Source organism: Pinus tabuliformis, chromosome 8 (assembly GCF_031772625.1).
Source record: "Pinus tabuliformis cultivar Carrire ecotype Pingquan chromosome 8, CPIR1, whole genome shotgun sequence".
NCBI lineage: Eukaryota > Viridiplantae > Streptophyta > Pinopsida > Pinales > Pinaceae > Pinus > Pinus tabuliformis.
In genome coordinates, this window is record NC_142294.1 from 1,832,397,518 (window position 1) to 1,832,412,431 (window position 14,914).

The 14,914-nt window shown below is 30.7% G+C and overlaps 1 protein-coding gene across 1 annotated transcript; it reads left to right on the forward strand.

The window, feature by feature from the left end:
* Window positions 1-9,856: 9,856 nt before the first annotated feature.
* LOC149243599 (ethylene-responsive transcription factor ERF003-like) lies at window positions 9,857-12,963 on the forward strand. The gene is made up of 2 exons (XM_089367834.1): window positions 9,857-10,272; window positions 11,895-12,963. The coding sequence occupies exons 1-2, from the start codon at window positions 10,193-10,195 to the stop codon at window positions 12,442-12,444; spliced, it is 630 nt and encodes a 209-aa protein (XP_089223960.1). The 5' UTR covers window positions 9,857-10,192; the 3' UTR covers window positions 12,445-12,963.
* Window positions 12,964-14,914: the final 1,951 nt, after the last annotated feature.

Here is a 14,914-nt window from a genome sequence, read left to right on the forward strand (position 1 = left end):
TACAATATTGCCACAAAAAAATCCATGAGTTATGTTTCGTACAATATATACAAAAAAGAAAATACCCAAAATTGTATTAATTTTTTCAAGCATGCATTTACTAATGAGAGGGAATATTGTCCCCATCACTAGGGAGGCATTAGGAGGTTATGTATTCAAATCATGAAGAGGTGGAGTTAAGGAGTTGATAGATATAACATAAGAGGAAGTCAATGGAGATCCTTATTGACATGGGATTGCCATTCTTCAATATGGCTTCTCAAGGCACTAATTTGATCCTCCATTCCTTGCAATTGCTTCCTCTTAGTGACCAAGATGTTCATTGTAGTTTTCTAATATGTAGCCAATTGAGGTTGTTGGAGATGGACCTGAGTGCCCTCATTGTGCAAGTTAATAATATCCTCAGAATGAATGCACTATTGCCCCTTTCATTTATAATTTGACTTCCATTCCATTTATGGTTAGGGGATACTTTGTCAAATTACCACACAAATAGTCTCGCAGTTAAAGTTAGAAGAGATACAGACTAGGACACACATATCCAATGAAATAGAACATAGGAATACAAGCTAAAAATTTACAGAGTTGTAAGAGGAAATTGATTCTGAAAAATATGCAAAGGACAATGGAAGAAATGATAACAATGGGGCACAAAAGGCATCCTAATTGTCACGTATCCATAGACCAAAAGATACAAAATAAGAAATTTGACTAGAAGGCGAGGGAGATATGATGAATGATGGATAGATAGAGGAGAATGAGAAACATCCCCTCTATCTATAAAAAAAAAACAAGAGAAGATGGCCAACCATGTAGGAGGAGGTTGCAATCACATGAGTGAACATCATGTTGATTGAAAGAGATGACTTAAATTTTGAGTTAAGTAGGTACCATCTGAATTTGGTTGAGGGAGTACAACTGCATATGACGGCGAGATGAAATTCCCACAATTGCATTAAACCATTACAACCCTTATAATGATGGTTGTTGATGAGGACCACTACTATGTACATGATTGGGGCTCATGGTCAGAAAGTCCCATTATGGAATTTGGCTATAAAATTCTTTACCATTGATAATCATGTTGTCAATGTCTTTTGCAATGACTAGGTTGGCCAATGCATCAAGTCTTTTATTATTGTGCTTGAACTCTTCTATTATTTGATGTTCCTCGATTGAAGACAGACAACTGAATCTTCTTGAAGATGGAGAGAACATTGGAATCAGAGGGGATAGTATTGAATTGGAGCTACCTTATTACCAGATCTAAGTCTCCTATTATTAATAAATTGTTGATGCTTTTGGCAGAGACTAGTTTGATGCCTTGATAAATAAATAAGGATTATGCTTGATCATTTGAAGCTTTGCCTAGACTCTGAAAGTAAGTTCTTCTTATCCTCTGAGCCGTAATAACTCTCCCCTGCTACACTGCCACCGTTAGTTTATTATGAAATAAATTAATAAATGGACAAAATCACCATTTCAAGTGAGTCTATATTTTTTAGTGAATATAAGTTTTGTTTTGAGCAACTCATTTTTTTAAATTACAAGGATCCATGTTGTCTCAATATGGGCCAAACCCCTTAATGACAAATTTCCATGGTCAAAATTCCCATCAATCAAATGGAACTATAACTTTTGAAGAAATTTTTACCGGATATGAAGAAGAATTTAAACTAGAGAAGCATTGAATTTTTCCACTTAATTTTTCCCTTTTAATATCACTTTATAAAGGGATTTTAGAATATATATATATATATATATTATTTTTTACTTTTTACCTTTTTTCCCCTTTATAACATACACTTTTACGTTCTATAAGTGTTACAAACATTATCTTACACATTGCACTTTTACATTCTAGAAGCATTACATGAATTATGTTACACATTCCCTTACTTAAGTTGCTTTTGTTACACATTCCCGCCACTTGAGTTGTAGAAGATGCATCTTGGCATCATCAACTCAACGAATTATACCCCACAAATAGGTTTTAGATTGGCAAATTTTTTCTTGTGGGTTGCAACTTACAAAGCATTTCCATCTCACAATTGTTATATATATGGGTTTAGTTATAATTCACACACCCAATGATGGTGTTAGTTCACTTTTACATTTTATAAGCATTACACATTCCCCCCACTCAGTGGTAGAAGGTGCATCTTGGCACCATCAACTCAAAGATTTGTACCCCAAAGCTAGCTCTCACATTAACACTGATTTTATTGTGGGTAATAACTTGCAAAACATTTTCATATCATAATCATTATGCATGTAGGTTTATTCACTGTTCACACACTTAATGACAATGTTAGTTCACTTTTGCATACTATAAGTGTTACACAGTCCCCCTACTCAAGTCGTAGAAGTTGTATCTTGACACCATTAACTTAACACTTTGTATCCCAAAACTAGCTTTCAAATTGGAAAAGATTTTGTTGTGGGTGATAACTTACAAAGTTTTTCCATCTCACAATTGTTATGCATATGGATTTATTCAAACTTACACATTCGACAATGATTAGTTCATACACATACAATTTAGAAAATGAATATGTATATGGAACAAATATCAACATAATAATAACCATAAATAAAAAATGACCCACAATGCATAATGCTGAAACTAAACATGATATTAGTTCATACACATACAATTTAAAGAATAAATCTGTATATGGAACAAAATATCAACATAATAATAACCACAAATAAAAAATTACCCACAATACATAATGTTGAATAACCACAAATAAAAAATGACCCACAATACATAACGCTGAAACTAAACATTGTTAGCATAAGATTGAAAAAAACTTAATCACATGAAACCAAAAATGGAGATATTGAGAAAAACTTACATGAAACTAAAAATAATTACATTTAGAAACCAATTTTTAAATCTACAATTTTTTTTATTCTAAATAATACATATATGAATAAATCTAATAACTCACATACTACCATTTAGATTATGTAATTTGATTGAAATATAATATTTTCCCTCATAAAATCGAATATACAAGAGATTGCCAAGGACAATACTACACATAATAATTAGAAAAATTGGTTAGGATTTTGCTGGGCCCCTTTTTAAATATATGCCACATCCTTTAGGGACAAACTAAACAACTTGACATAATCCTTGATATGTAAGTTATCTATGCTTGACACCACATGTACCCACTAGATGTTTGAGTGGTCATAATCAATCACAAGTGACATTTTTATTAGATCGATTTATTTATTATGAGCCATTATTGAATAATTGTGACACTTACGCGGTTTTCTTGACTAGAAGTTCTTAGATCATGGAGAAATGGTTGGCTCTGCAAGGCCTTCGTTGCTTTTGTCTTTATAGTCATGTTCAGAGGCAACTGGCTTCAACATCTTCTGGTGAACTGGTGAAATGATTATGGTTCAACATACTAAGCTGACTTCACTTTTTCACAAATTATCCAATTACTGAACTAGTTTTGGTTTCACTGGGAGATATATGTTGATTATTTAATTACAAATGATTTGGATTTTTCTAGTTGGTGTTGGATCATGTGAAAGCACAGTGCCCCTATTGATCTTGAGGTCATGTGAAACATGGGCCTTGTCAAACAAACACTGCTACATGGATCCAAAAGATTAAATCCCGCAAGTCCTGCCCCATGTTATATGTTCCCCTCCTTGAGAATGGACAAGGCCAGTAGCTGGTTACTTTCACCCTCTTCGTTGAGTGGGGTCTTTCCATTGACTAGGGAAACCCTCCCAAAAAAAGATATGAGCCCCCCTTTGACATTTTACATTCCGCGTCTTTCATTAGCTGTAAACCATGTAAATATTTATTTAACAGCTAGCCTATGTTTTGACCTTGTCATCAAAACATGTGGGAGGCCCAGAGAATATGCCATGTGAGTTGGTTGGTGACTTTTCAAGGTTAGTTAAGAAAGTACTACTTACTTTCTTGTAGAGGATGTTACACATTGTGTATGTGTAATGTTAAATGAAATGAATAGGTAAGGGATAATTGGAAGGGCATATTTTAAATGGTTATAGTTGTATATTGTGTAGAGTTTTTATATAATGTTAATATGAATTTAGATTATACAGTGTTAATATGAATTTAGAAGAGTAGAGTTAATATGAATTTAGAAGAGTAGAGTATATATATATTTATACATTTTGATAGTTAGATTGTGATATAGAAATAGATTTTTTTTATGAATGTTTTATATATCAATTTAGTATTTAGCTTAACTCTAATTTTAAAATTAAAATAATAATAATAATAATTATCATTATTATTATATTAAAATTAAATTAATGTTTGTGATTAATATTGTTTTTAATTTTATTTAAGATAGCGTTTAATTTTTGTAAATTACAATTTTATTAATTTGAGGAAAAACAAATTATATTAGAAAATCAAATACATTAAAAATAAGGTGATCGATGAGTTTTTCTATTTTACCTTTTTTTCCTATGGACTTCAATCCATCCTATGGAGCCATCTTCATTATACAAGATAATGTTGCTTCTTCCTTTAAGATGGTGTTTAATTTATGTTAATGAGAGTTATTAATTAAGAATTATGGAAAACTTTAATGATGTTAATAAATGTAAATCAAATAACTTTAAAAACAATTGAATTGAGATAAGCAAGAAGCACTTTTACACTAATTATGGGAGATTTTTGTTTGTATTTCATGCGATGTATTGCATGTGTAACATCAAGAAAGTAGATAACTTTAACATTTAGTTTTGATTGATTTAAGTCAAGTACTTTTTAAACACCGTTTGCATCAAGAAAAGTAAAGTGCAATATACAAATCAAGGTTGAAGATATCTAATTATTGGTGTCACATATTTATGTAATACAAATAAAAAAAAATGTTGACATTCTATGTAGATTGTCTAAAAAATTTTACAATTCGTTTCTCTTCAACTAGCATAGATTTATAATAAATTAGTTGTTTCATTGTCATTATTTTTCCTTTCAATCTAATTTAGTGTAAAAGTTGATGTCTCCTTTAAAGGAACCGTATGACCCTCTCATTGACCCTCTCATTGTGCACACTAACCCTCAAGAGTCATATGATATAAGAGGAGTTAAACCATGGTGGATGTTGAGAGAATGGAATCAAGCAACCACAAGATGTAAGAGGAATCAAAACCAAGTGGGCATTGAAACACTAACTCCTTTGAACAAATAACCACATAATATAATATGAATTGGAACTTTGTGGGTACTGAAAACATATTAAAAGAGTCAGACCCTAGTAAGTACTGAAACAATGTGTTAATCTCTCAATCAAACAAACACATGTAAAAGGAATTAGACCTTTGTAGGCATTAGGACAATATATAAACATCTTTAAACAAATGGTCACATCTCTCAATCAAACAAACACATGTAAAAGGAATGAGACCTTTGTAGGAATTAGGACAATGCAACCTATTTAGGAAAATAAGCACTTGAACATTATGACAATGTATCAATCTCTTTAAACAAATGGCCACATCTCTCAATCAAATAAACACATGTCACAGGAATGAGACGTTTGTAGGAATTAGGACAATCGAATTTGAACTTGGGTGGAGAAAATAACCACCATTTTACCCAACCACTCTAAATAACCCCAATTAACATCTTAAAAAATGTTAATACTATACACCATTTATTTTCAACAACCCAACTAAATTTTTATAAATTTCTTTTTAATTATTATTATGATTTTAATGTAAAAACTAATTTGATATTAAAATAAACATTATACACCATTTATTTTCAACAACCCAACTAATTTTTTATAAGTTTTTTTAAATCATTATTGTAATTTTAATGTAAAAACTAATTTAATAGTAAAATAAACATTACTAATACAATATATTACATTAAAAAATAAAAATAAAAAATTTAATTTATATACTTTTAATTTTAATTAATAAATAAGTATACTACATCTTTTTTTGTTAGATAAATGATCTCTACCTAGTGTAATATTAAAATTTATATTCCAATTTATTTAATTTTATTAATTTATAAATTATTGTTTTATATTTATAATAATAATACTATGAAAAGTGATATATATATCTATATAGTGATAGAATTAATATAAGCAACTGCACTACAAAACAGGCATAGAATAATAATAATAAAGCTATGTCAAATAAGACACATGAAGATAGCAAGCCATGCATGCATATACAGAATCTTAGGAAAGAGGGTCTCCAGCAGGCGAAAAGGAGAGAATCACTGGGACCCACCTGCTATCTGCCCATGCTTCCCATCCCTCCATCCATGCTTGTCTTATTCATTCAGCTAAATGACATCAGTCTCCTCTGGCTGCACAATGTATGAAGCCGTGTTGTACTGTTCATTATATAAAATATATGAGAGAATATATATATATATATATATATATATATATATGCTGTACTGTTCTGTGTATAAAAAAATAGGCTTTGTGTGAAATAAAACTATGTACAACTTGTGGGTTCATGATTAGAAGGTTGATATATTTCCATTTGTTTTTCTGAGATAATGCTGACATAACATGATTTCTTTGACTATGTTCTTGTATGTTGGACAGTTAATTTCTGATCATCACTGGACATAATCTAAAAGAATGAGAAGGATAAAATATTTGATTGAGAAGATAAAAATTTAGATAGTAATTTGAAGGATAAAATATTTGATTGAGAAGATAAAAATTTAGATAGTAATTTGAATTTTTTTTTTTGAAAGAAATATTTTTTTTATAAAATTATATATAATTCATTTATTTTATATATATAATTTAGAAATAAATATAATTATTAAAATTGGAGATGTATTAAAAAAATTAGATGATTAATAATTACTATATTATTTTGGGTGATGTATTTGTTATTGAATTTGAAGTAATTTAAATTTATAATATATGTATTTACTTATGCAACGTTTGCATATACATTAATCTATATAAAAATGTATAGAGTGTAACAAGATAATTGTTGATAATTTAATATTTTTTAACTTGTAAAATGTATGTTTTATACCCAGATCAACTATAAATCCAACATAACAAAAAAAATTCATAAACATCATTAAATTAACATTATGCCATAAACATTATTAAGTTAGTATTATAGTGTTTGTCATATGAACCCTACATACCTCTAACACAAACACAATATACTAGTTCATACATACCTCTAACACAAACACAATACACTTAATAGACTTCTGTCAAATATGCTCTTAACTTGTATAGATAAATTGTTTAATATATAAAAAACCTAACCATATATATATATATAATACCCTATCAAACATTACCTTAATTTGTATAGATAAATATTTAATATTGAAAAGGCTTAATCTTAATCTATATATTTAATAATATTTGATATTTAAAAAATAATAATTAAAAACATAATAGAGAAATTCTAATAAAACAATAATACTTCGGACAACTGTATTTTACATTTAAATATATAACGTATATTCAAACTCATTGTATTTTAATATAACTATTTTATATCTTTTTATATTTGTGTTTAATCCGATTTTATTAAATGTTTATTGATAAATTAAAGAGACCACATTTATATATTATTTATATATCAAAATTAATATATGTATGCAAATTAATGAAATGTGTATATATATGTATGGATATATACACAGATTTATGATAGGTAAAAAAAGTGGTATGTGACAGCTTATGTGTTTAGCTGAATGCAAAGTCATGTGAGGGTTGATGTTTTCATTAGAATGCATGTGCTATGTTGGAAGGTGTGAACATTTATTTAGGAAAACAACAAGATTAACTTGGATTTTTTAACTATATTATTTTAGTATATTATTAGTTAAAAATACTTAAATTGTGGTAAAAAAACTTAGCAAAGCAAATTTTGTGAGATATCAATATTTTAGTATGGTTAGTTAAAAGTATTTGTACATAAAAAATATTAAATAAATATTTTTTATTTTTCAAAATTTAGTGATATTAATTTTATTAAATTGTAATGGATTATCTAAATTATATTTTAAAATATAAAAACAAATTTAATACTCTATAAACTCTTTAAAACATTTAAATTTAAAATTATATATTATTTTTTTAATTAAATTTAAAATAAAATAAATAAAAAATAAAAAATCAGTATTTAAACGGCCAAACTACCCTTAAAAAAGTTATAGGAGCAAATTCTATCGAATTAACTACACTGAGAATAATGTATCCTTTTCAGACAATTACCAGAAAAACATGATTACCAGAAAAACATGATGGCCAGCTATTATGAGAAATGGTTACCAATGACAATGTGGCAAATTGAGGTATAAGGTATTGTATGTATGCATTTATATGCATGATGAGGAAGAAACCAGAAAAGTCAGGAATATAGTCAGAGGTTTAAAAGCAGGTAGCAGCCTTTCTTGGTGAGCATGAGAAGCACCATTACCTATTCACATGGAGTATCACTTCTCATCCTCAATGTTATGACCAACATTTTGCCACCTTTAGAATACCATAACTAGATTTCTGCACATCTCGCATAATTTATGTGATAGGTGAATTTCTATAAACTTACTTTTTTGAAAAAAATATATTGTAGTGTACAAATTGATAAGAAAATGATAATATATCTTTTTTTTTTTTTTTTCCCAATCAGCAAGTCTTTTAATCCTTCACATCAAACTCCTAATATTTACTAATTTTTTAATAAAAAAATATGTTTTTGAAAATTTAAATTTTGGTAGAATGTAATTATTTTTGGACATGGAGTATGTTTTAAAATTACGGAATTGTTTGGATAAATGTTTATCTTTTTCTGAGGTAAGGAAATAAATTAATGGCCCAAGACCTAGAGATGTCCGGCAGGAGCCAAACATGGCCCCTTAAGGACCACCAGCTGAGTAATTCTAGATGGCTTTGTTTTGTTAAATAACAGTGATAAGTCAGTGTGCATTAAAGGATAACAACCAATAATAACTGTCTCTAGTTTGACAACTAAGTTATAATAAATTTTCGCACTATAGTAAAAGATGAATGTTATTATCTTTATTTTAAACTTTGATAAATATAAAATAGTTATTTAAGATGAATGTTATTATCTTTATTTTAAATTTTGATAAATATAAAATACTTATTTTGAGTAATTAAGAATTGTTTGAATAAATTATTGATTAAAAATATATATATTTTTATAAAAAATTATAAATTGAAATCCAAATAAAAATTGAGTATGGACACCTCCCTCTAATTACTACTCAGATTTTTGAATTATAAAAAAAATTAATTCTCAACTAATTTTAACTTTGTATTTTTATAACAATTAAAATATTAAAATGTCAAGCTTAAAATCTGAACTTTTATACTTAAAAAAATAAATAAACCAATTTTTTACTTTCTATTCAATAAAAAATGGCCTAAAGATTTAAAACAATAATTACCCTGCATTATACAGAAACGCAATTATAGCACTTAATATAAATTTTAAGAAGGTAGTGGATGGAGCTTGATGAAAATGTACCCATGTGATTAGTACAGATCTATCAAAGCCATAATTTCGTTAGCACATATGAGATTAATTAAATGGTCATTGGGCTGATGGCATGATTATTACAAATATCTGAACATATAACCAACTTCTGTCATTATGTAAAGTGGAGAAGCTTCTTTACCAGTAAGATAAATCAGTATAAACTAACTATAACATAAGTTGCAGTTATATTTCCTGATATGTTTTTTTATAAACTATTCCAAAGACATTCATATTATTCGTGTGTTTCCAAAATGTATGAAGACATTCATGGGATGCGTATCTATACATGAATGGATTTTGTAATTAGTAGATGCATGGGCATACACAGACAGGCGAAAAAAGAGGGAAGATGGAGAGTGATGGATGATGTGGGGGAGAGTGCAGAAGACCCCAACAAACAGTGTGTTCTCATTTGTATGGAAGCCAAATTGCTCTCCAGGAGTGCCCAAGAGGACCCCACAATACCATATACAAATTAAACTCCCTCCCATCCTCCTTGTGAAGTCCATTGAATTCTTGTCTTCCCCCCAGCTGAGGCTCTCTGAGACCAAGGTGAGATTCAGCCAGTAGTAAGCTATAGATTGATAGTTCAGAGAAAAGACTGAAAGGCAAAAATTATATAGACATAACAACGGAGAGAGCAGCACAGGAACCAGGTTGCATAATGGCTAGGCCTCAAAGATACAGAGGAGTCCGTCAGAGGCACTGGGGATCATGGGTCTCTGAAATCCGCCATCCCTTATTGTAAAAACTTTGTTCTCTGTCTATTCTGAATTCACCATGACTGTAAAATCTTGATTCTCTATTTATTGTGAATTCATGGCTGTAAAATCTCGGTTCAATATCTCTGGAGAAAATGCTGTTTTTGCACTGACTATATACATATCCATTTGGTTTCCATCTCAGAAACCCAAAGAGATTTTCAATTTACTTCGTTGTTTGGTTGCAATGTTTGTTAAGTATATGCATTGCTGCATACAATTTTCCTAACCTGGTGGGGTTGTTGGTTCAACATTTGTATATTGACAAGGCAGCTTCTTTTTGGCGTTGTAATTTTTTGATGGTTTTGCTGTTACAATATCACAATTCGGTTCCCTACATTTTGAAATGGCCGTTTGAATTGTCTTGAATTACATTTGATCTAACAGGACACTTCTGTTAGAACAAATAAATGCACTTACAGGTATTTTGGGTTGGTGTTTTAATGCAACATTGAGCACAATATATTCTGACTGTGACCATTGTAATCCATGTGTAATGTTGCTGCGAAACATGGCCGTCTGAATTAGCTTGAATTACATTTGATCTATCAGGACATTTCTGTTAGAACAAGTAAATCCACTTACAGCTCTTTTGGGTTGGTGTTTTAATGCAACATTGAGCACAATATATTCTGACTCAGAGCATTGTAATCTACATGTACTCTGTTAATAACGTTGCTGTGAAGTCTGGTATACTGATGTTGATTTTGATGTTCCTTATTGTTTGAATTGCTTTGTCATATATAGTATGACATGTTCTTTTCCATACTCTCCTATCTGTCAATTGGTATGCTTTGATTGAATTGCTGTGTAATGTACAGTTTGTATGTTTCTCTTTCATATTCTCAGATTTGTCAATTGGTATGCTTCTCTTATGGGAATTGTTATATGTATATATATACACTATATGTACTTGAATCTAGTATGTTGCACTTTTTTAGCCTTGTGTTGTGCTCATGGAGCTGTATGCTTTCTCAAACTAAGAACTAGGTATCAGTCTCTCATAGAGCTGTTTGACATGGAGAATTGGATATGTGCATTTCCAAACCAAGAACTCTGTATCCATCCTTCTGTATCAAGTATTTGGATGTAGTTGTTGTTCTGCTTTTGGTGGTTAATGCTGTTCAATCATATTGACATTGATATCTTTATGGAATGTTTTGCATGCAACTTGTAACATTGTTGATGCAAAACGTTGTGTTCAAAACCCCAAAAATTCTTTATCCCAACCTCGTTGATCCAGTGTTTCATATTTATATATCTTTGGTATTCTGTCTTTTGTGGTTTAATCTTGTATTCTCTTCTTGATACTGATGTCCTGATGTCCTGTTTTTAGTGGTTAATGCTGTTCAATCATGTAAAATTGATATCCTTGTTGAAAGTTCTACATACAACTTGTAATGTTGTTGATGCAAAATGTTGTGTTCAAAACCCAAAAAACTCTTTGTATCAACATTGTTGATCCAGTATCTCATATTTATATATCTTTTGTGTCCTATTTTTTGTGGTTTAATCTTGTATTCTCCTGTTGATTCTGATGTCCTTATTGTGATGGATAAATTATAACTTTTCTCACTGTGATCATTGATGTCCACGGTATTGTAGGAAGACCAGAATATGGCTAGGAACATTTGAAACAGCAGAGGATGCAGCACGAGCATATGATGAAGCGGCAAGGATGATGTGTGGGCCGAGAGCTAGAACCAACTTCCCATTCAATCCCAATGCACCTCCATCTCCATCTTCAAAGGTTTTGTCCTCCACGCTCACTGCCAAACTACACCGCTGTTATCTGGCCTCGATACAAGGACCGAGATCGGGTTCATCGAAGAAGGATGCCATGGCAAGAGCTGATAAAAATAACAATATACATAGCAGCAATCAGTCCCTCACTTGCTTAAGATTGGATAACGAAAGATCCAACAACATTGGTATTTGGCAGAAGAAAGCTGGGTCTAAGCAATCTGAATCAAATTGGGTTATGAAGTTGGAGTTGGATCATGATCAGCATGGAAACAGTACGCTGAAACGGGAGACAGACGATGATATTGCTCAAATGATTGAGGAATTACTTGACTGTGGATCCTTGGAGATCTGCTCTCCCATGACTTCTGCTGATTCTAGTATCAGTAGTGCAGAGTCGATGCTTAATTAGCCTTTCCAGTGAATGTTAAGTCTAATGGCCAGCATGAAATTTTGCATGAATCCTATTAGATTCTGGATGTGCAGGAGGAATTCTTACTCATGATCTGCAAATTTGCTCAGTCAAAGACTTGCAAGGTGCAATTTATGTGAGGCCATGGAAGTTGGAAGGCTTGATCTATCAGAGAAGTTTTATAAACTCAAACGTGATCTTCCACACCTATATTATAGTAGCCTAGCCCGATTTTGTTAAAGGGTTGTAGACATATAGGATATCATCTCTCTGATCTCTTTGTGCGCTCCTGGGAGACATGTATAATCAAGTTTCTATATAAATAGCCATTTGGCGTAGTCTTGTAGCTGTTGGCTTCTTTTGTTGAAGCTTGTGGCTAATATACTTCACTTAATGTATATCTACAAAAATTACAGTCAGTCCGCGCTCCAGTGATGATGGTAGGTGACCATGGCATGACTGATGGTAGAACAGATGCTTGTGGGGAAAATATAAGGAATAAAATATTTTACTATAGCATAGTTGGTGGGCAAAATTGTTCCCTGTATAAAATGATAAATGTATATATTTAGATGTCCAATAAAGCAGAGAACTCTTTTTTCACCTAGAAGACTCTTTCTATTAGACAACATTTTATTAAACCGTCTTTGAAGCATCTCCAACATGGGAGTATTTACAATGAGTTAGGCCTATTCAGAACCGTATACTTATGCCTGGAAACCTTTGATTGACAAGATAACCTAAAGGCAAATAAAAGGTAACCTAATGGCAAGCACGAGCAGAAGTGTGACCACAAAGACCAAACATGTAGCAGGAACCTGCTTGGCCTAATAGGGCAAGTCTTTTAGAAGCAGTTTAGGTTTTATTTATTTATATTATTTTTGATTTCATGGAAAAAAAAATTGAAATTATAGGGGTAGTCTAATTGTTAGATGTTTTTGCCTTTTTCCAGTCATCTTTTCTGGCCAATTTTACTTGAAATCTAGTAGGGATTTCTTGAAATTTTAAGTTTTAGCTGTGTAATCTGCAGAATAAATTGTCCTGAGGTTTTTTCAGGGTGCTGAATTTATCTATATTTTCATAAATGCATTTTAAACAACTAAAATTCATGGTCTAACCAAAAATTGTATTGTCAAATTCAGACTAAAAAGCAACAACATCTAATAGTTAAACTATATTGAATGAGTCTTCAACTTTTTTCACAAACAAAATTGGCAGTGCTAAAATCTTTACCATTGTTTTTTTTCAAATTGTATTATTTTATAAATATTTGATTAAAATTAGTAAATTGAAATAAATCAGCTCAGATTTATTTTAATCTAAACTTATTAATAACAAAAAAGTTTGTGCAAACCTCTACTGATGACTACAGAATTAAGGTTAATAATAATTAAAAGTTTATATAATATATATATATATATATATATATATATATATATATATATATCACTGTAAAGTGCACTTCTTTCCAACGCAACTAAACTAATTAAAATTTTCTATTCTAAATTGGTTTAATCAATGCTAGTTTGACTGCAACTATTTCATCTTCATAAATACCATTGACCTATACCTTCATTTCTTTCATGGCCACAAACAAGGTACCCGTCAATTGGTTACCCAATGCCATAAGTTTTAGTCGAAGAGATCGATGAAAAGATCATTGTACCTACTGCTCAGTGCTCTGGCAACATACCCTGCTGTTTTAAGAAGCTGGCGTCTTTTCTCACTGAGATGTTTTAATTGATAAGTATCTCTGAAAAATAAGGTCAAATTCCTTCTGTATTATGGCATTCAACATTGGGAAGATTCTTAACAATTTACTGACATATGGTTGCAAGAGTGCAACTAAGAGGGAAAGATGTTGAATATATGTTGCATATACACAAATTGTCTACACAATTTTACTCAACTGTATCAACAATGAACCAGTCATTGCAATTAAAGGCTATCTTGTGTAGACTGTAGACAAGTGAACAGAATTTTCTATTTGGACAGATGATCAGGGAAGCGCTCAATAGCATTTTGAAATTTGTATAACTTTAGGTTCATAGTCGTTGTCCAGTTGTGATTTCCATTGAAACACCAATGTACTTACCCACGTCCACGAATAACATGGTATGTCAGATGAATGGGTCAAATCCTCTATTTGACAGATTCAGAAAAGTGGGTTGGTACTATAAAAGCATATTCTCCCGATTCCCTTTGAATATGAAGCATTTATAATAACTGTAAAAGTGGTATTTGTAGGGAATGGTCACATCCCATTTGACTATTAACCATTTACGGTAACTGTAAAAGTGGTATTTGCAGGGAATTGTCACCCTTTTTTTAGTTGGGCATATATCTTCATTACATAAAAAGTTTGGTTGGGCATATATTTTCATTACATAAAAAGAAGATTGGTGTATTTTACAACTTAGTATGAGAGAGATGTGTAAAGTAAGTGGTCACATCAAACTAATAATCTATC